Source organism: Notamacropus eugenii, chromosome 2 (assembly GCF_028372415.1).
Source record: "Notamacropus eugenii isolate mMacEug1 chromosome 2, mMacEug1.pri_v2, whole genome shotgun sequence".
In the NCBI taxonomy this organism is placed as follows: Eukaryota; Metazoa; Chordata; class Mammalia; order Diprotodontia; family Macropodidae; genus Notamacropus; species Notamacropus eugenii.
This window is the reverse complement of record NC_092873.1, coordinates 437,708,097-437,730,218: the sequence shown is the minus strand read 5'-3', so window position 1 is coordinate 437,730,218 and position 22,122 is coordinate 437,708,097. Positions and strand designations below refer to the sequence as shown.

The window sequence follows — 22,122 nt, the reverse complement described above, 5'->3', positions numbered from 1 at the left end:
AAGAAATAATAAACAAAAAAAATTAAAAATACAAAATATGAAATATTTCATTGGAAAAACAATTGACTTGGAAAATAGATCAAGGAGAGGTAGTTTAGAATTATCAGAATTCCTGAAAGCCATAAAAAAAAAAAAAACCTAGACACCATCTTTCAAGAAATTATCAAGGAAAACTGCCCCAATATTCTAGAACCAGAGGTTAAAATAGAAATTGAAAGAATCCCCTAATAACCTCCTGAAAGAGATCCTAAAATGAAAACTCCTGGGAATATTATAGTTAAATTCCAGAGCTTCCAGGTTAATGAGAAAATATTGCAAGCACCAGAAAGAACCAATTTAGATATCATGGAGTCATAGTAAGGTTAACACAAGATTTAGCAACTTCTATGTTAAAGGATCATAGGGGTTGGAATAAGATATTCCAGAGGGCAGAGGAGCTAGGGTTATAACCAAGAATTGCCTACCCAGCAAAACTGAGTGTAATCTTTTGGTGGAAAAAAAAATGGATATTCCATGAGATAGAGGACTTTCATTCATTCTTGATGAAAAGAGCAGAATTGAATAGAAAATTTGTCATTCAAGTATAAGATCAAAAGAAGCATAAAAAGGTAAACAGGAAGGAGAAATCATAAGGGATTGAGTAGGCTAAATCTCACAGCAGTTAGAAGCAGTATACATAGAGGCTGCAGGTATAAGGTGAATCTGATGGGAAGATATCTAAAAAAATAAAATTGAGGGGTGAGAGAAGAATGCACTTGGAGAAAGAGGAATGGAAAGGTAAGGTGGAAGGGAGTGCTTGAGTCTTACTTTCATCAGAATTGGTTCGAAGAGGGAATAACATACATACTCAGTTGGATAGAGAAATCTTAAAGAAAAATAGGAGGGGAAGAGGATAAGAGAAAGGTTGATAGAAGGGAAAGCATATTGGGAGAGGTGCTTTTCAGAAGCAAAATACTTTTGAGGATGGATAGGATGAAAGGAGAGAGTAGGATAAGCAGGGGGGAAATAGGATGAAGGAAAATGTACAGTAATCAGAACTATGAAAGAATTTTTGCAACAAGTTTCTCTGATAAAAGCCTCATTCCTCAAATGTATAGAGAACTGAGTCAAATTTGTAGGAATTCAAGTCATTCTCCAGTGAATCAAAAGATATGAACAGGCAGTTTTCAGAAGAAGAAATCAAGACTTATCTATATATGAAAAAAATGCTCTAAATCACTATTGATTAGAGAAATGCAAATTAAAACAACTCTGAGATACCATCTCATACCTATCAGATTGGCTAACATGACAGAAAAGGAAAATGACAACTATTGGAGGGGATGTGGGAAAATTGAAACATTATCACATTGTTAGTGTACAGATTTAGCCATTTTGGAGAGCAATTTGGAATTATGCCCAAAAGGCTATGAAACTGTACACACATACCCTTTGACCTAGCAATATCAGGTCTGTATCTCAAAGAAATAAAAAAAAAAGGGGGAAAGGACCTATATATGCAAAAATTTATAACATATCTTTTTGTGGTGGCAAAAAAATGGACATTGAGAGGATGCCCATCAATTGGGAAATGGCCAACCAACTTGTGGTATATGATTGTGATGGAATACTATTGTGCTGTAAGACATGATGAGCAGGATGCTCTCTGAAAAATGTGGAAGGACTTACTTGAATTGAAATAAAGTAAAATGAGCAGAACCAGGAGAACAGTGTACACAGTAACAGCAATTTTATACAGTGATCAGCTATGAATGTCTTGGCTATTCTCAGCAATACAGTGATCCAAGACAGTTACGAAGGACTCCTGATGAAAAATGCTTTCCACCTGTAGAGAAATAACTGATGGAGTCCGAATGCAGATTGAAGCATACTTTTCTTTTTAACTTTGTTTTTCTTGAGTTTTTTGTTTTGGGGGATTTTTTTGTTTGTGTTTACTTTTACAGCATGATTAATATGGAAATATGTTTTCCATGACAGCATATATATAACCTGCGTCAGAAAGGGGGGAAGAGGAAGGTGAGAATTTGGAAATTTTAAATTTCAAAATTTTTAAAAATTAATGTCAAAAAATTGTTTTACCTGTTTTTTGGGGGGAAATAAAATATTAAATATCTCCAAAAAAAGATTAGTTTAAGATATGCTGAGTTTCAGGTACTGATATAAATTCATCATGCTGAGCTCTACTTCTCTTTGTTATGTTGCTTCCTAACTCACCATTTCCAATTAACATTGCCCCCATGGAGCTGTTTAGAAATACTTCTTCTCATCCTCTGCTTTATCAGTCTCTTCCTGGCTTTCCCTCAGTAGGCCACATTGCTGGATTGGCATTTAAAGAATGACTTTTAAAGCCATGAATCAGAACATATACTCAGTCACAAAAGGATAGAAAAGAAAAATGAAAAATAAATCTCTTCTGACACATCTCATCTGCCTTCCTTAACTTTTCTGTCTGAATTGAACTATGATCGGCTCCTAACTTAGTGAGATATCAGGGAGTCAAGAAAAAAGAAGTACAAAGTTCAGGAACTCACAGAGAGTTAAGGGAACTATCAGAAAGTATCATTTGACTTTTTGTGAACTTGAGCCATTTTACCAGAAGCTGAGGAATTGAACTCAAATCCTTGTACAGTGTCAGGCTACTACTACTACCTCCCACACTGGCAGTAAATTCTTCTTAGGCCCATCCATACAAAGGGCTAAGGGAAACATTCCTAGTATGGGGAGAATTTTTTTTCATTTAGAAACATGAAATTTCTGCCTTCCTTGAAAAGCAGATACTTGCATTGTGCTAAATCATTGATCTTTTCCCCACTTTTTATATAATGCAACTCCCTTTCTGGGGGTTTAGGCTGACCTGCAAGAGTCCACCAAAGATGACCACCAGAGGCTGATAGGAGGCAAGGCCACGTTCTTGAGAAGTTCACAGAAGTCCAGAGGAGAGGCTGGATAAAAATGTGGAGCAAGGACTAAAATAGAAGAGAGTGAGAATGGTTGACACAGGGTCACGTAGGTGACCCAGCAAATAGAACACCAACCCTGCAGTCAGGAGGACCTGAGTTCAAATTTGGCCTCAGACATTTGACACTTACTAGTTATGTGACCTTGGGCAAGTCACTTTATCCTGATTGCCTGTCCAAAAAATAAAAAAGAAAAGAAAAAAAGAATTGTTGATTTGAATGCTCAGTCTTAATCTTGTGTCTGATATAGAACTGCTTCTCTGTCTTTTCTTGTTTTGTGGATCACTCCATACATAAACACTTTTCCACAACAGTTCATCAAAGACTAGCTGATGACAAGGGATATTATCACAGCCTGCCATTTCTAATCTTCCCATTGTGACTCCCACTGTGACTCAGAGGAGGTAAAAATTAGAAGACTTGCAAACAGCCGTTTTGACTGCTGCCTTTGTGAAATGCCTGATACAGTAAACCCCCTAGAGTAAGAAATTGTGGTGGCATAGCAAGATTTATTGCATTGACACTTTGCCCTCCTGCCTCATGCTAACATTGATTCATCTATGAAAAATTATTTTGGGCCTCTTCATCCAGAAACCTAGATTTGCCTGGCCCTCCTTGCCATATAATTCTGTCAAGTCATCTTTGTATTTCATACCAACCAACCCCATCAGTGACTCATGACTTCCTCTCATAACCCCTTCTCTGTATGGTTTGATGTCTAAGGACTTTCTTCTATGTGATTGCAGGACCCAAATAGCCTTGTCATGATACCTGTGCAGCTGTAAATTAAGTGGCATATTATCAAGATCATTTATTCTTGTAAGTAAGGCTGTCATCAGAAAGGATTAGCATTGCTTTGATACATAAACTTCAAGAACTAATATCTATCAAGAGAACTGCTAATCCCTTTCTAATTCCCATCTTGGTGAAAAGAAAAGATTGCTTCTTGACTACAGAAGCTACTGCCAGATTCTATGAAAAAAGCTTAACACAACAGATTTAGCTGAAATCTTAACAGAAAACATGAGCGATTAGCTGAAAAGGGAAACTAAAACATTTTTACAAATGAAGTAACAATATTATAGAAGTAACATCAGTGCATTGAAATAGCGTTTAGCTCTTAAAAGGGTAGGCAGGCCTTAATCCAAACTCATCCTGAGGAAGTGGGCATAGTGAAGCAGAATGGATCAAAGGAAGTCAGGAAAACATTGAACCCATTTTGGCAGATAGCTCTGTGAACTTGCCCTCCTCATGCCACATCTGAAATGGTGTGTTTCATCTGGGGCACCATGTGGATAAACCAGAGAGTATCCAAAAGAGACCAGGATAATGAAGAGCCTCAAGGTCATAATGAATAAGGATCAGCTGAAGGAACTGAGGATGTTTATCCTGTAGAAGAAACTTGGGGGATCTAATAGTTTTCTTCAGGTATTTGAAGGATTATCATGTGAAAGAGGGGTTCAACTTGTTCTTCTTGGCACCAGAAGGCCAATCTAGAATAGGCAGTAGAGGCTTCAAAGAGATAGATTTGGTTTAAAATCAGGAAGAAGCCCTTAAAAATTAGAGCCATCCAACAGTGGAATGAAATGCTTCAGAATGTAATGAGTTTTTCCTTATTGAATGTTCTCAAGCAAATGCTGAATAATTATTCAGAAATGTTGTAGAGGGCATTCTTACACAGGAATGGGGTAGACTTGATGCTGTCTGCGATCCTTTCCTATTCTGAGATTCTGTGTTTCTGTGAATAGTACAGGAAGGTTTGTGTGTAGTCCTATGTAGAAGCAGCACAATACACTAGCTGAGCCTTGAGCTCTTTTCTCCTGTACAAGAGTCCTAGTCTAATGCCTCCTATTGTATGGAGATGACCCTGGGTCCTAGAAGGCAATGCCAGGCAATCTCCAGCAAGTCCTTCCAAGCTGGAAAAGCTTCTAGAACAGGCCCTGAATTAGATTCTCTGTCTATCATACAAAGACTATCCTAGCTCCATTAAGAAGCTCACACTGAGGTTGAGCACCAGGTGATGAAGTTTTGGCCACAACAGTTAGTAAAGATGGTCTACTAAGTCATGCAAGGTAGGCTTTGGGATCTATGTTAATAGAAACTCACCCTGATGAAGTCCTTCCGGTATTCCAGAAGCAGCACCAATCAATCTCCTGTCTCCTCTGTACAAATTATATATTTTCTGGTAAAGCCCTGGAGACTTGTCATGCTGCATGTGCTTGGAATATGATTTTCCTGGTGTTGGCGAGAGACTTCTTCAGGAAAAGGGAAGGGGAGAGGGGGAATGTCATTGGCTTGGTGATACCATCACATCACTTGTAAACACACAGATCCAGTTAAAAGTTTGTAACAAAGCAGTCTTAATCAACATTCCAAAGTAACCAACTCTAGGTTATTTAGAGATTGAATATCTGCATCCACAAGATTGTCCTGGCACTTTTACTTCTCCCTTGATTTTCCCATTGTTGACAGTTTTTCTGCTCAGTGGCACCTACAGAGAGTAAACAAAGAAGTGAAATTCAGATCCCTTGCACTTACTCAGTTCAGCTTTGGTAAAAGTAGTAATGGGAGAGGAAATTGAGACTCAAAGATATAGGTATTGCTATAACCAAATAAAAATCACAGATAATTTAGGAAGACCTTATTAATCTTTGTAAAATTTATTTCTGATGACCATAAGTAATTGACAGTTGTCCTTAGATTTATAGAAGACTTTTCTTCCCAGAACTCATTTAATCTCACATCCCAAAGATCTGGAGAAAGACAAGCAGGTTCCTTACCCTCAAGAGCTTGAGTAATTGGGCTAACCACTAGCTGTGGTAGGATAACCAGTGGTAAAAAAAAAAAAAAAAAAACAAAAACAGAAAACAAAAACACTACTAGATGCCTAGTGGGGTATTTTTGACTGCCCAGAAAGTGCCACGTTTAGGGTACTGAAGAAGAATAAATGCCACAAAGAACATTGAGGACACAGCCTACCATCCTAACTTTTAGAAACAGTCAGTTGTTTGCATTTTCAGATTTCTTTTGAACTACAGTTATGAGGGTGATGGATCTTTTGTCAAGGGCAGAGTTTTATAAATGGAAATAATGAGTCCATTCCTTGCTAATATTGTTGTTCTTTTTTTTCTTTTGTCTCCCTCTTTTTCTAGCATGAAAGACTTTCTAGGTAAGAATTTTCCCTGTTTTATATGCATGCTTAATACTTATGTGTGAGAATGATTTGCCTTTATCTTTTTCCTTTACACAGTTTAGCAATGTTTCCTTCTTCTAGAACTTTTCATTCCTACAGCCACTACTCTGTTGCAGGTCCTTATTAGTTCTCATCTGAACTAGTATAATGCCCTCCTAACTGATGTCTGTTTGTCTCTCTCCCTTCCTCTCTCCCTCCTTCCCTCCATCCCCCTTCCATTTTCCTCAGTCCACAGCTCTTACAACTTCAGGATCTTATCTCAAGTGCTACCTTCTAAATGAGGGCTTTTGTGATCTCCCTAGTTAAAAATGCTTTGCAAGCACTCCCTACCCTCACCAATTACCTTATATTTAGTTTGCATATACTTATGTATGTTTGTGTCTCCCCTGATGGAATGAAAGCTCCTGAGGTCAAAGGCTATTTTATTTTGGGTTTTATATCTCCAACACCTAGTATAAGTATGTCACATAGTAGGCATTTAATAAGTGCCTGGGAACTAATTGAATATGAGAGGTGAAGGACAAACAGACAAAGATAACTCTCAGATTATACATGTTAGAGAGTGGCTCAGTAATGGTATTAATGAAAGAAATGGTACAGTCAGAAAAAGGAATAGTTTTGGGGTCAAAGATGATGCCAATTTGGGACATTTTGAATTTAAAGTACTAGTGGAACATCTCAATAGAGACATCTAATAGATAGCTAGAGGTGTATGTCTGAAAATCAGAAGAGAAATCAAGATGGGAAATGAACATTTGGATGTCATTTTCATTGAGGTTTTAGTTGAAGCTGTAGGAATGAGTGAGATTGCTAAAGGAAAGAGTAAGAAGACTGAAGACAGGCCCAAGAGGAAGATCCTTATAAAAGAATCACCAATAGAGGAAACAGTAAAGGCGGAGGGGAGCAGTTGAAGACAAAGGAAAAAAATCAGGAGAGCTAAAGGAGCTCTAGTAGGAAGGAAGGATCCACAAGGTCAAAAACTCTGAGAGAGATTAAGGAGGTTAAAACTGGGAACACAAGCATTTGGTAGTTGGAAGTCACTGGTGACAAGACTGGGGAAGGAGGAAGAGGAGGCATTGGGTATAGACAGCTTTTTAAAAGAAGTGTAATAGTTAACCATGGTAGAGAGATGAGATGGTAACTGAATGGAACAGAAAGATTTTTAAGGATTAGGGAGAAGTAAGCATCATTTTTGGACTGACATAGGCAAGAGTAGGTGGAACGGGAGAAGTTAAAAATGAGACAGAGTTAGAGAAACAGACAGACCTTTAGAGTAAGGCCTTGGAGGAGTCTGGAGGGAAAGTGATTGAGGGCATGAATTTCAGGATTACCTGTAGTAAGGATTAGGGGTACCTCATCTATGACTATGAACAAGGAGAAAGTGAATGATGATCCTCAGTTTTAAGGAATGAAAAAGGAAGCTGAGAGAGCTCAAGACAGATGGCTGCATTCTTCTCATTGAATTAGGGAACTAGGTAAGATCATCTACTGGAATTGTATGGCAAGACCAGGATGTTGAGAACAAAGATGTAGGGAAAAGAAGGGAAGGAGAGGTGTGGAATAGTCACCATGAGAAGTGAAGTAGGGAGTTAATAAGAATCTAATCTAGTAGGAGGGTTATCAGCTATCAGAGAGAACCTGGTTACCTAGTTGAGGCTATGGACCCTCACTTTTTCCACTGACTCATAGCAGTTCTGGTATAGGAATGAGGAGACATATGGTGGGGATTGCCTCCAAATTAATATTCTCAAAGCACCACATACCTTCCCTTCTGTGGTCAAATGTAAGCTTCTCTGATTAGCTTTTAAAGCCCCTTGGAACCTAAAGCACAAGTCTGACCATGTCACATACTCAGACACTCTCCAATATAAAACTCTCTGTTTGGCAGTGAAAGCTCCTCACCCCAGGGCCCCTTTCTGCCATTCCAGCATGCTCACACTTTTCTCCCCTCCACATGCTCTACAATCCAGCTATAGGTGCCCATTCACTCTTCCTCATCCATGACATCCTACCTCTCTTCATCAGGCTGTGCCAGGCCCTGGAATACTTCCCTGGCCTCTCTTAGGATTCTGCTCAAATCCCACTTTCTGCAGGAGGCCTCTCCTGCACAGTTCCACTGCTGGTGTCTTCCTCTAAGATTACCTTCTGTTTACACTGTAGATATTTTATATGTCAGTTAATAAGCACTTATTAAGCACCTACTGTGTGCATTCAGGCACTGTGCTAAGCACTAGGTATACAAAAAGAGGCCAGAGACAACACCTGCCCTCAAGAAGCTCTCAATCTAATGGGATACGTATGTAATTTGTGTGTGTGTGCTTCTCAATGAATTTGAGGACAGGAGCTATGTTTTTGCCTTTCTTTGTTTCTAAGCACTAGAGTGTTTAGTGTAGTGCCTGGCATGTAGTAAACAATAAATACTAACTGACTGACTGATCTGACAACTTGTCTCCAAGCCTTTGTACTGGCTGTCTTCTATGTAGGTAATGCTGTCTCATCTCACATCTGCCTCTGCAACTGTCTTGTTCCTCAGCTCAGGCAGAACCTTCTAGATGAAGCCCTTCCTGATCCCTCCAGACATGAGGGCTCTCCCTCTCATATTTGTTATGTGTGTCTGTGTCGGTGTATATGTGTATGTATGTGTGTGTGTAATTATGGACAGGCCACTTCACCCTGTTTACCTCAGTTTCCTCATCTGTAAAATGAGGTGGAGAAGGAAATGACAGCCCATTCCAGTACCATTGCCAAGAAAACCCCAACTGAATTCACAAAGAGTCAGACATGACTGAAAAGCAGCAACAAATATGTGTATAATATGTATGTATGTATGTATGTGTATGTATGTGTGTATGTATGTACATGTGTGTATGTATACATACACACACATGTAGACTCCCCTAGTAAAATGTAACCTCCTTGTTTTTGTATCACTAACACCTAGGCACATAGTAGGAACTTAATAAATGCCTGTTGATTGATTTATTAATTTCACAGAAGTTTTTAATGACTTTTTTCAATGACTAATTTCCTGTTAAATAAAGTTCATGCCTATCTTGTTATTAAAAACCATCCACTGTCTAACCTCAGCTCAGTTTTCTGACCTTGCCTCCCTCTGCTCCCCAATACAAACCCTATTCTCCAGCTCATCTAGATTTACTGTTCTAAGAAACAACATTTCTTTTTTTCTGTCACAGTCCCCTTACACATGCTATTCCTTCCCCATACTCCCACTTTGCTTCTCAAAATGTCACCCATCCCTCTAGCTCATCGCCAGAGTACTTCCTGTGCAGAAGCTCCCATCATACCTCCTTCTCTCCCCAGGACACAATGAAGCCCTTTCTCCTCCACACTCGGTGAAGCACAAGCTTATGCTACAGATCTCACATTCCTGTTTAAAGCTTTTTGGGTGCATTCCTCAGAGGCCGCTTCATCATCATAATCAAGAAATCACTGATCCTTGAAGTGTTGAGAGGTCCCATGGTATCACAGAGTTAGGAGACATGAATGCAGACCCTGACTCTGGGTTACCTTATATAAATCCTTGCCCCTCTCTGAGGCAGGACTGGACTTACTGCCCTCTACAGTCCCTTCCAGCTCTAAATCTAGGATCCTGTAATCCTATGTCTTATCTCCTCTGGCAGATTGTTAATTTTTTGAAAATAGAGATTTCTTATACAACCTTTTATTCACTCTGCCATCTCCCCCACTTCCCCACTCTAGAACAATATCCAGCACAGTGCCTTACACAGGATAAATTGGCAATAAATTTGGAAAGGTACATTTTGAGTTGCTAAAGAACTATAGAAAGCAAAAAAAAATCCTTTCCTGTTTATGTTTAGTTGAATGAGCCTAATATCTAAAGGTTCAACATTGATCTCCTCAAGACTGGCATGGGGAGGAGGGTAGTAGCATTAAGAAGTAAACATCCCAGGTCATAAGGAAGAGGGTCTGGGAAAGCTCGAGTTTCCTAGTGTTTCAAGAAAAAGGTATATCAATAATCTGCCTCAAGGCAAAGCTGTTTTCTTTTCCGTAATTGGTCACTAAATTCAAAGAAAATTGTGTATAATTCCCTGCCTGGAAAAATTTTTTTCTAAGATGTACCAGTCTGTCCTCCCACTAGGTACTAACAGGGAGTAAGCCAAATAAAATCAACACTTTACTACTCACTTGGTAGGGAAGTGGCTGTTTTACGAGATAATCTTTTGTTGACTCTCTTATAATCCCAAAGGAACATTATGTTTTAAAATGGTATCATAGGTCCTTGCCTCCCATTCCAATCTCTTCCCACAGTCTTCAGCTATGTTTTCTAGCTTTTTCTCGACTCTTCCTCCCAACTGTGACAATCCCCAAACTTGTAGAAGCATGCACATATGCCATAGCTGTTCTCCTTCCCAAGATGGAACCATTTGGTGTTGAGCCTTGTGAGGTTAGAGGTTAGTTTTGGTTGTGTTGTTTTGGTTTTCCCCGCAGCATTTTAAACATTTGGCAACTTTTGGGATGGGTGGGAACAATTTTATTAAGGAACAAGGTGAAGGTTGTACATCAGCATAGTAGGATCTCAGTTCCCAGGTGTCACAGCTGTTATTGTTTCTAACATTCCTTCATTGGGTTTGTACTGACTGGAGATGCTAGAAACAGAAAATCAACACCATCCCTAAAACATCCTGAGTTTCTGGATGTTATTAGGGGGTTGCTCTAGGGTGTAACTCCGACATAACAATGTACACATGCAATATAGAGTAAGAGGGACAGCTCTGTTTATGATCTGGTAGCATCCCTAGATGTTTGTAGTTCAAGCAAACCTAGGGAGCAACTTTGGCAGCCTTCTACTGAGCTCCACACCCTGAGGCCTCAAGTCCAGGTCTCCAAGCACATATGTTTCTGTTTCATTGACACTTCATTGGAATAAGATTTTGCAAGAGTAGCAGACATCCAAAAAAACCTTTTCCTTTTAAAGCTCTCTCTAGTGAGGGAAACAACTCAAACTTAAACTAATTTGAAAAACCCTGAAGATTTAAGTGTAGTACATACTCCAAACCACCAAGTTTTCAAGTACGTTCCATACTTGGCAATCTGCTGCCCTTCCCCCCCCCCCCCCCAAATCATGAAGCTTTGCTGAGAGAGCTACAGAATGCTTGCAGTGAGAGATTAAAGGGAGAAATGGTTTGTGTTGCTTCTGGCCAGTGCTTTTAAGTGTTCCTCAGAGGAGTAACAGGCAGCCTTTACACAGTACTCCTTTCCCCCCTTTTCTTTGTTCTCAGAATCACATTGTGCCTTTGCTTTTGTTTCTCCATAGGCTGGAATCAGGAGGCAGTAGCCTCGCCACCACTGATACCTATGGTGACCGGGCTTCAGCAAAGGCCCGTCGGGAGGCCCGAATAGCTTCTTTGACAAGTCGAGTGGAAGAGGACAGCCAAAGGGATTATAGAAAAGTAGGCTCTTTTTCAATCACTTTCCTCTTTGGGTTATGAGAACTGAGCCTCTCAAGTGAAATCTAGGTGAACTAGAAGAGAAGGGAAGGCATTTGAGGGTCAAGTAATAAAAAGTAACTTCTGGGTGCCTTCATTGGTCCTGTTCAGCTCTATAGCAAATGGAGGGACCCCTGTCTGAAGCTTTTCCATTGCAGAATGTGCCCTGGTGTCAGATCTCAGGGATATCAGTTGAGGAATTAAGAAATGGCAAGAATTGGAAAGAAGAGAAACTAAGCATGTGTGAAATTAATGCCGTGCGTGTAGTCCCTGAAGTGCCTCAATCAGCCCTGGTGTTTTCTAAGGACTGTCGAAAGTAGCGTGGCCTAGTGGGTAGCAGGCTGATCCCCCCTCAGACCTGGCCCAAGTAGGGGACTCTCTATCTACCCCCACCTCTTCATCTGTAAAATGGGGTTAGTAGTACTTCCCTCTCTCTCTCCCGGGGTTGTTGTAAGCTCAGCTTGAGGATGAGTACTGTGAGCATCCTTACTATTACAGTAAAAAGCAGTGGAAATGCCACTGGCTTTGAATTCACTTTCTCTTGTTTGAACAGGGTTTGAATTCACTTTCTCTTCAGTGTACTTGGTTCCAGAGGTATGATTCCCAGTCCCAAAGCAGCTTGAATGACTTCTTTTTCAGGTGCTTGGAGGTCAAAGAGAAGCTGTTTTGTTAAAAAATACTGTAAGAGCAAAGTGATATTTTCCTTTTAACCCTTATCTGGAACACACATACCCATGACTGGTTCTGATGTGGGGACATGAGGGTTATTTGTATGAGGAGATTCACATATTCTAGAAAGTAGCAAAAGAAGGATTTTTCCTCAGAACTAACTTTTTTGTTAGCTGCCCCTGGAAAAAGGAAGGAAGGAAGAAGTACTTACCATGTGTCATGCAGTGTACTAAAAAAGAATTGTAGTTTGGTTGACATTAGGAGATCATTTGTGTTTTCCTATATGTTCATCTCCTGAGTCTTTATTACTTTCAAAAAGAAAAAAACTTCCCCTTTTCTGTCACTTGGAGTTTTTTATTCTCTCCCATGTGTTTTGACCAGAGGCAACATGACCTAGTGGACAGTGAGTGTCAAGAAGACCCAGGTTCAAGGGTCACCTCTGCCCCAGGCTTGTTCTGTGATGCTGAGCAGGTCCCTGTGAGGGCTCCTGGCCCACCCCAAAGTTGCACGTTCCAGAGAAGGTCTTGGGCTGCATTGGGGGAGAGTTGGCTCTCTTGGTGGAATCAAGGTTCAGCTGCCCTTCTCTTCCCAACAGTGTTAAGGAGTGTGTGACCACTTTTTCTTTTTCTTCCCCAAGCTCTATGAGAGTGCCCTGACGGAAAACCAGAAGCTGAAAACCAAACTTCAGGAAGCTCAGCGGGAGCTGGCAGACGTCAAATCTAAATTGGAAAAGGTGGCCCAGGTGAGGTTGGCAGGGAGAGGAGGACAAGGACTCAGCCCGATGGGAGAGGGTGAAATGGAGCTTCAGAAATCTTTATCTGCTATCCGAGCTTACTTAGTACTTTGCCTGAAAGGGAAAAATGAAATGTAGAACAAATATCTCCTGATTATCCACATACTATCAACATTGCTGGGGACTGATTCTTGCTTTGGCCACCCTCTCTACTGCCCAGCTGGTTCTGTATGCAGTGTCATCCTGTTGGTGACTCATCTTCCAGCTACCTTCTCACTTCATATTTCAGACAAATAGAGAGGCTGAGGCCCAGACTTAAATGATGTTTGCAGCCAAGGTCGTGTAGCCGATTGAGAACTGAGATCCTGAGTGCTGTGAGGCCCTTTTCTCCTGAATCTAAAACTGAGATGCTATCCAATAAACTAGGCAGCCTGCTAGTCTCAGCCATCACTGTCTAGGAGCAAGGATCTTTAATGGCTGGAAGACTGAGTAAACCACTTTTCTGTTACAGCTAAGCCTGGTTTAATTAGATGATGCTTTTAAAAGGTGCTGGAAGTAATAACCTCATTCCCAGTGAAACAGATCCTGCAGCTGAAAGCTGAAGCATGTACTGTCTTAGTTTGTTGTGAAGTTAACAGGAAGCCTATTGAGTTACTGCCCTCCTTGAAATGTCTAGAGGCTAAGGATTTGGAAGAGTGAACTGCTTTTAAAATAAATCTAGAAGAGGAAAAAATAACACTAAGAAATGGGCTTGTTCAGTCTGGACATAGGGTTGAAGAGCAGTGATCAGAATTCCACAACAGATATTGCTCTGTGGGAGGCATTGGTTTTTATTAAGTGCTTTTATTTATTTATTAAGTGCTTACCCAACTCATTGCTTGCTTGCATTACCCAGAAGGTAAGGGGTAGAGAGAACCCAAGAAAGCTTCATGGTGCCAGAGCAATTTGGTCACTGACAGATAGAGGGAGAATACCTGCTCCCAGGAGGTACTCCCACAGTCCGCAGAGCAGAGCAAAGTCTTAGTTTTTTCTCTCTGTAGTAGTGGTTTCTGACTGATTGACTCTGTTTGTCAGAGATCTTACTCCCAGCACAGGCATAGAGTGTAGTTTAATGGTGATTCAAACTCAAAGAGAAAGCTTAAACCTCGCAGTGTAGGGACCCAACTTCCCCTTAGCATTGTTCCTCCAGCCTGTGCTCCACATCTGGCCAGGTGTCTAGCCAGCATTGGATGTTGACTTACAAGGCAGGTGCTGTAAAGAGCCTTTCACCTTGTCTGATCCCTGGGAGAAAGCCCATGTTCTTTGATTCACTGCTTGCTGAGGGGCTTTGAGTACAGATGCACCCAAGGATTGAAATTCTGGGGAGACCCTGGGGAAACTATAAACTCTCTTCTTGTGTTATTTTACTAAACATGGAAATTTTTTAAAAATAGGGTTTGCCATTTTCTAAGGGAACTGGCATTTCATAATGAAGGATCTAAGAGCCCTATATCTATTCATTCAATAAACAATTAAACACTGGTTTTATGCTAGGTGCTGCACCAGTGCTGGAGATACAGATAGAGAAAATGAAACACAAAGTAACTTCAGGGAAAAACACCTTAACAACTGGGAGAAATCAAGTGGGCTTTCTGTAAGAGGTGATATTTGAGCTTGGGATTCTAAGCAGTGGAGGTAAGGAGGGAGGACATCTCAGGCACAGGAGATTGCCCATGCAAGACAGGAAATGGAATGTCATGTGTGGGGAACAACAGGCAGGCCCAGTAAGGCTGGAACGTAGAATGTGTGCAAGGGGAGTCATGTGTTAAAAGCCTAGAAAGAAAAGCTGGAAGCAGAAAGAGGAAGGCTTTAAAAGCATAACAGAGGTGTTTCTGTTTTATACTAGAGGCAAGACAAAGCCACTGTCACTTCTTGAGAAGGCAAATGGCAGGATCAGGCCCTTGCTCTGAGAATATCAGTCTGGTGGCTGTGGGGAGAATAGATTTAAGAGGGACAGATAGACTGGGCTGGGAGATCTGATGGGAAGCCATTGCAGTGGTCCAGCCAAGAGATGGCTGAGGCCTGGGTCAGGGTGGTGGGGCCATGTGAGTGAGATTATGAGATATACTATGGAGGCCAAATTAGCAAGTTTTGGCAACTGATGGTATGTGAAGCATGAGTGAAAAAGAAGAGACAAGGATGACTGAGACTGTTAACCTGGGTGCCTGGAGATATGGCAGTGTCTTGGACAGAAGGGAAAGTTAGGAAAAGAGGTGAGTTGGGGGGAAGGATAATGAGCCCTGGTTTGGACACAGCCTGTTTGAGATGCCTACAGATATTCAGTTGGCTTTGTCCAGTCAGCCGTTAGTAATGCAGGCCTGGCACTCCAGAGAGAGATGGCATATTTGTATGTGGGTAAAAGGAACGATTGCCATCATCATGCATATGGCAATGTTCCCTAACATGCCTGCTCTTCATTGAAAGCAAAGGGACTTAAATCATGAAATACTTTTCCTTTGCATAAAAGTAGCTTCAAAATGCTAAATAGCTAAGCTCATAAGATAGCATCTATGGCATCTTTAGAAACTTGAGAAAATAAGAACTCAGTAGCATGTCAGAGTTGGACTGGACCCTAGAAATCATCTCATCCAAATCCCTCATGTGCAGAGGAGAGGAAGGGAAGGGCTCACTTCCCAAAGAAAGACCCAGAGAAGGGAAGTTACTACAGCATGCTGGTCATTGGCGAGGCCAGGACTAGAATCTGTGTCTCCCGACTCCCTTCTAGTGTTCTTGCCACTTCACAGGATCTGTCGTACTAAGCAAATGCAAGTGAAAAGATCCACTTCTCTCTTTTCATCTTCCTTCTCAGGAAGGATTTGATGAAGGGATAGTGGTAAAAAGCAGGGGTCCAGGACTTTCAGAATGGAAGGCAACAGCTCAAGAGGAGAGTCAGGATTCTGAGTCTTGCTGTAAAAATATGGACGGCTCCTGGAGTTCCTGCCTAGCAACAGCATATTCTCCATATTAAGTACTGCCTGTGCATGGCATCATCCAGGAGCAAAGTCAATTAACAAATTCTATTTTTGTGGACCATCAATACAGAAGACAACTTGCTAGGTTCAGTGGCACACAAGAGAGCTTGAAACTTTTATTTAGTCTGTCCCCTGAACCCCAATTAGACATTCCTCAGATCTAAGGATGTTCCATTTTGTTTATGAAAAATTCAGTTCCTGGTTCTTTTTAGGCCACTTGCGTGCTGTACTTTAGGGTACAGGGCACAGATGATCTAAAGTACCTTTGGATGCTAGAAGCAAGAAAGTGGGGAAAGGGGAGCTGTTTGGGGGAAGAATGGGCAGTCCCATCCTATAAGACACAGGTAAGAGTTGGGAAATAGAGCCAGGTGTCAAGGATGGTGAGGTGCGGAAGGAAAGAAGGAAAGAGATGGCTCCTGCTGCTGGCTGTGCATCCTCCCTTCATACTAACAAATGTTCCTGGGAATCCAAACAGACCCAGTTGAGGGGAAGGAGAGGCAGCTGACTCAGAAATCTGCTGTATTAGATCTGACCCTCAGCCACTCATCCTCAGTAGAACAGTTGGGGGACCCCTGGTGTGAGGGGCTCTGAAGCACTGCTTTCTGTTTGGGAGTGTCAGGCTGAGGACAGTGGGGAGGGTAGACTGGGCTTTCTGTGTGTTCTAGGTTATCAACAGTAATATCTGGGTTTTTTCATTGGTATCAGCAGAAACAAGAAAAATCCTCTGACCGATCAACAATGCTGGAGGTGGAAAAAAGGGTACGTGAGTTCCTCTTTCCCCTCTGCTCTATCTGTGTTTCTCTTTTTACTTTCCCTGGCTTTGTTGTTCTTGCCAGTGGAAAAAGTCCATCTTAAAAAGGCATTATTAGTCCTGCCACATTCTATCCCTAGCTTGATGAAAAATTCTTTTTGCCTGAGTTTAATTTCTAAACCTTTTGGGATCCCAGATGGTCAATCCTTTCCCTTTGTTCCATTCTTGGTCATCTCATAATGACCCTGCTTCCAGGCTCCACTGTGCCACATCATCCTGTAAAAAAAATGCATTTCGGTTTAACTGAAAATCTTTGCATGCACACCACCCCCACCCCCCCAGCAAGTTCTCTAGACCCCTCTGGGCCTCATCAGCAGAAGGGAGGAACTCATCTGAGAGATGATTCAAACCAGCAGTATCTCCACTGACTGAAGAATTTTTGGTTCTGTGCTATCTGAGGCACTTGCCTAAAAGATCTGAGAATGCTCCTCGGGCTTAACAGATTTCTCTGTTAAGAGACTTGAATTATGATTGACTTGAATAGATGAGCTCAACTATGTCTTTCTGTTCTAGTTCTCCCATTACTTTATATTTGGAAACTAGCTAAGTTATACATTCTATTCACCTTGTATGCAAACCTCTTTGAGCTTCTATCTGATCTGATCCCAGTGATGGTCCCTTTACTGGAACTAGTAGAAATTAGTCTTCAGGATAAAAAGAAATCACATCCTTGGGGTGGGGGCACTTGCTCTCCATCACGAGGGACGCTGACTCTAGAATGTGGGAGGAGCGTGACTGAAGTGGGTAAAAGGAAAAGCTGGGTGTTGGTCACTTGAAGTTCATTTGAAATTTGAAGACCTTTTTGGCATATGCACGGTAGCCTAGGAAAACTTGGTACTGTTCTTTTGGTATTATTCTATGATATTTCTCTATACAACCTTCTGTTGTTCTATTATGGAATTTGGATAATGTGACCTTCCTTAGGGATTAGCCCTATGTCCAGAGTGGTAAGCTCCACCACCGAATCCCAAACTTGCCATGAAAGTGTGCCAGCACCAAAAACAGGTGCACCCTTTGGGGGAGTTAAGAAGGCTGCTGTTTACAGGTCACACAGTTACCTCTAAGAGACTAGCTGAAAGAAAGCACAGTTTTGAACCCCTTCTGAAGCATACTTACTGTTTCTTTAAACAGGAGAGGCGAGCCCTGGAACGGAAAATGTCAGAAATGGAGGAAGAGATGAAGGTAAAGAAGATCTTATTTTGTTTTCCCTATTCTGTAATGATTTTTGAATGCTTAACAGATTTGAGTTGTTTACTCATTGCCCTTGAGAAAGGTCTACAGAGGTAAGGAGGCAGTTCTCCCTTCAGGACGTTTTACAGACTTGTCAAACCATACCCACTGTGGCCACTCTCCCCCTACCCACCAAGTGCATCTTGGAACTAATGCTGCCTTTGTTTTAAAGGGGTGACTCCTGCAGGCTGGAGACAGACGTGAGTTGAAATTTAAGGCTCCATAACCAATCACTTCACCCTCACAGGACTGGGCAATAGGGCCATGACTCAGTGCGGCCGCATGCTCCAAGCCTGGCAGAGGTCGTGGGCTTTCCACATATCCCGTTCCCCATTTCAGCACACTGCTAGAGGAAGCACCAAAGAGTCATTCTGAAACAGAGTGGAGATGGATTCCTATATTGATTTCCTGTCCCAGCCCATTTCCCTGAAATATTCAGGAATGCTTGGTACTCTCCCAATTCAGCAGGCTCAGGCCACCAGAAACACTTCTCAGCTTTCCTGCATTTTCCCTTTGCCCTTTCTTCTCCTTCCCTGGTTGCCACATGGCCATCGGCCACCCTGATGGAGAGTTGTGCTACTGGGCTGTTTTGAGCTCTAGAGGCTGGCATGCTGCCCTCTAAGGATGTCACCACCCCAGGGAAGAAGAATGTAAGAAGTCCCTAAGATTTGGTGTAGGGAGTGCCTGGCCCCACAGGATGCTGCATGTCCTCAGCTGCCCAGTGCTTGGCTTTGTTCTGTCTCTCCACAGTTTGTTTTCTTACTGGTTATGACACCACGAGGCAGCTCTCTGGAGCACAGGTTTTCTTCACTTGGAGAACAAGAATATTGGGCTAGAAAAATGGAGGCTCTTTGGATCCATCAAGGTGAACAAGCAGGTGACCCCATGGGTAGCGCATCTGGCTTAACCTTTCAGGAAGCTGGAGCAGGAATAAATATAGCTTCCATTCTTTGCAATGATGTAGGGCAGTTAGTTATCATTGTCATCTCTACTTTACAGATGAGTAAACTGAGGCAGAGAAGCTACACAGCTCATGGGTGCTGGAGCCAGAACTCAGACCTGGGTCCTCAGGCTTCAAGTTCTTTGCTCTTTGCACAAAACCACACTGCCTGTCAATTTGCTGAATGGTTCTTGGCCAATCTGAGGACTCCTGGCCCCGGATCACAGCTTATTCACCAGCCCCAGTGTTCTGGCAGGGACAAACTCTTATTACTATCTCCCCTGACCTGTGACATCTACAACACCCAGTCTCAATCTCACCTACATCCACTTAGGTCTCAGATGGGTCATAGAGTGCCACACTGAGTCTTCTCAGTGACACAAAGCAATGGGATACTAAAATAATCATTAACCCCTTTAAGATGAGGCATCCATGTGTCTCAACAAGGTCAAACCCTTCTGTGTTCCCAGAGCCACTGTTTCTATTAAGGAATTCTGTGGTCAGTTGAGCTGGGGCATCCCGTTACTCACCTGTGATGAATGGATCTTCTCTATCACGTGGCACCCCCTAGGCTTTATCTCTGTGGGAAACACACTGAGTTGTGCCATCTGGACTCTGTTGTTAGGGAGCAAATTTTTTTTTCTGTTTGTTTTTTCTTTTCTGTTGTCAAGTGCTGAGCTACAGCACTTAAATGGGGTCAAATTCAGTGCCCTGTGAGGAATACCCTAGGGACAGGGGCAACCCACTCAAGTAGGGTGCTTGCAGAGTTCCAGTCACATGCACTTATTCCCACACAGAAAAGGACCTAGAATTAGAAGCCTTGCTGTTACCACAGATAATGACCCGAATTTAGAATAAACCCATAGGGTCAGGCAGGCAGTTAGGGACTTGAGGGCTGTGAATGAATAACCTTATATGATGCTCTAATTGAAGAGGTCAGTGTAACAAGAGCACAGTCAGCAGGTGTGGGAGCCCCCTTAGCAATGCATTTGTCCTAATTCTGTGCAACAAGATTGTGGTTTGGGTGCTTCATCCGTTCCCTTCTTTCCCAATAGGCTGACTAAAATAGGCAGCTTGTTCCTTTGAGTTCTCCCCAGAGATTGTGCAGGGAAAGACCTTCTCTCCCATGAACTAGAAGAAAGCCTGGAGAAAATCTTTGCTCTCTTTATAACCCTGGAGGGCTTGACATTTAAATATGTGTTTATATGTAAATGTGTACATATATATTTATATACATACACACAAAAATGTCAAGTAACCAAATATAGCCATAGGGTGAGTGTTCAGTTTATTTCTAAACCAATTATCAATCTCTTTGAAATGGAATTACCAGTTAGATGGAGAGGAAGGGAAGGGAATAAGCATTTATGTGCCAGAAACTGTGTGAAGCACTTAGCAAATATTACCTCCTAGATTCTCACAACAGCCCTGAGAGGGAGGGGCAGTTATTATCCCCACTTCACAGATGAGGAAACTGAGGCAGGCATCGCTTGATGGTTTGTCCAGGTAGACACAGCAAGGAAGTGTCCAAGGCTGGATTTGAGCTCAGGGCTTCCTGACTCCAGGCCTGGTACTTTATCAAACACTGTACCACCTTGCTGCCTTAGTGAAGTGAGATTTCCATGAGTTGTGACAAAGATAAAGGTATCCTGCCTGAGAACCTCCAAATTCTTCTTTGCTAAAGCCTAAAAAGAAGGAAATCCTCCTAGCAGACCAGGAAAGCTTCAAGCCTCCCCTTAGAGAAATGTGGATACCCTGATTTTTATGACATTTCAGAAGGTGCTGCCCTCATATTACCAGGATGTGTTTCTTTATGACCATGGTGCTGGGTTTGGCATTAAGCCAAAAAACATTTGAAGTCCAAGCATGCAGCTGATCTTGAACCTAAAAGAGCCCAAGAAAGTTATCATAGATTTAAAGCTATAAAGGATCTTTGAAGCCATCAAGTTCAACCCTTTCATTTTACAGTTCAGTAAACCAAGGCCTAGTGAGATTAAATGAGTATAGTCACACAGCTCGTAAGCATCTGAAGAAAGATTTGAATCCTCTAAGCCCAGTGCCCTTTTTTTTATTGACTATTGAAACTGTTCTTCAGGATGATGATGGCAGCTAATGTTGGCCCAGCCCTTCCACCATCCCAGAAGGATTGATGGCCAAAGATGAGATATCTGGGTCACCACGTGATGCAGCTCCATTCTTCCCTTTAAGAGACATGAGCCTTTTTTTTTTTTTTTTTTGGTTAAAGCAGAAACCCAGCCACACTTATGGTGGTAAACACACATTTCTGGTTTCTAAGTATACATCTAAGCCTCCAAAGACAGGTCGGGGAGAAAAATATTAAAATTGTTCAAGATTGTACCTTCAAGGTACAACTCTTGCTCAAGGACAATGGGAAGATACAATAGTTGTCTCTTAAACTGTGCCTAATGGGATGAAAAGGCAGTCATTTGCTATGAGCCCTGGATAGAAAATCAAAGGGAAGGAGGCATACAAATAAGAATGTAGATCTGGTCCTTTGTGACCTCAATTGAACCATTGCTGGTCGTAATTTGGGAAGGTAAGTGACTCATTCCTTTATAAATCATTGCTTAGATTCTGACCTGAGTTAGGATTGGGACCTGCCTTTTCAAGGAGGTTTGCATGTCTGCCTAAGCAGTGCTAGAGCATTTGTATTGCAATATACCAACATCGATTTGATCGGTTTTCTGCCCTGTGCTGATATGCTTCCTTTGAGAGAATGACACCTGTCTTCCTTCTTCTCCCCTACCTCTGTACCCCATCCAGAACTGCCAGAGAATGACTGGTCTTAAATTGGTTTATTCCACTTGTTCTAGAAATATCTCTAGCCTGATCCCGTATAAGCCTGGCCTCTTTTAGTTCTACTCCGCATTTTGTCTCCATTCCTCTCTCCTCCTTCTCTTTCCTAGCTCCCAGTTACCTACTTGGTGCTGCTTCCGTTAGAACATTCAGCTAGATCCTCCCTTATCTGAATGTCTCTTCCCCATGCTTCTGACTGCATCTCATTCTGCAAACACCTGCACACTGAACTAGGGATCTTGTATTAATTCAAGATATTAGCATGTGAGCAGGGACTGCTTGGTCCAATGACA

General features: G+C 41.9%; 1 protein-coding gene across 10 annotated transcripts in view; it reads left to right on the top strand.

Annotated features, from left to right (window-relative positions):
- The window catches only part of PPP1R12B (protein phosphatase 1 regulatory subunit 12B), a 262,789-nt gene that overhangs the window by 227,124 nt on the left and 13,543 nt on the right, over positions 1-22,122 (top strand). For 4 of the 10 annotated variants that reach the window (XM_072648190.1, XM_072648186.1, XM_072648191.1 and 1 more), the window contains 5 exons: positions 6,110-6,126; positions 11,447-11,582; positions 12,925-13,029; positions 16,737-16,790; positions 17,974-18,024. In XM_072648190.1, coding sequence (XP_072504291.1) covers positions 6,110-6,126; positions 11,447-11,582; positions 12,925-13,029; positions 16,737-16,790; positions 17,974-18,024 — 363 coding nt within the window. Of the gene's footprint in view, positions 1-6,109; positions 6,127-11,446; positions 11,583-12,924; positions 13,030-16,736; positions 16,791-17,973; positions 18,025-18,244; positions 18,273-18,822; positions 18,938-22,122 lie in introns of all 10 variants that reach the window. The other 6 variants (XM_072648188.1, XM_072648189.1, XM_072648184.1 and 3 more) reach the window with 4 other exon arrangements.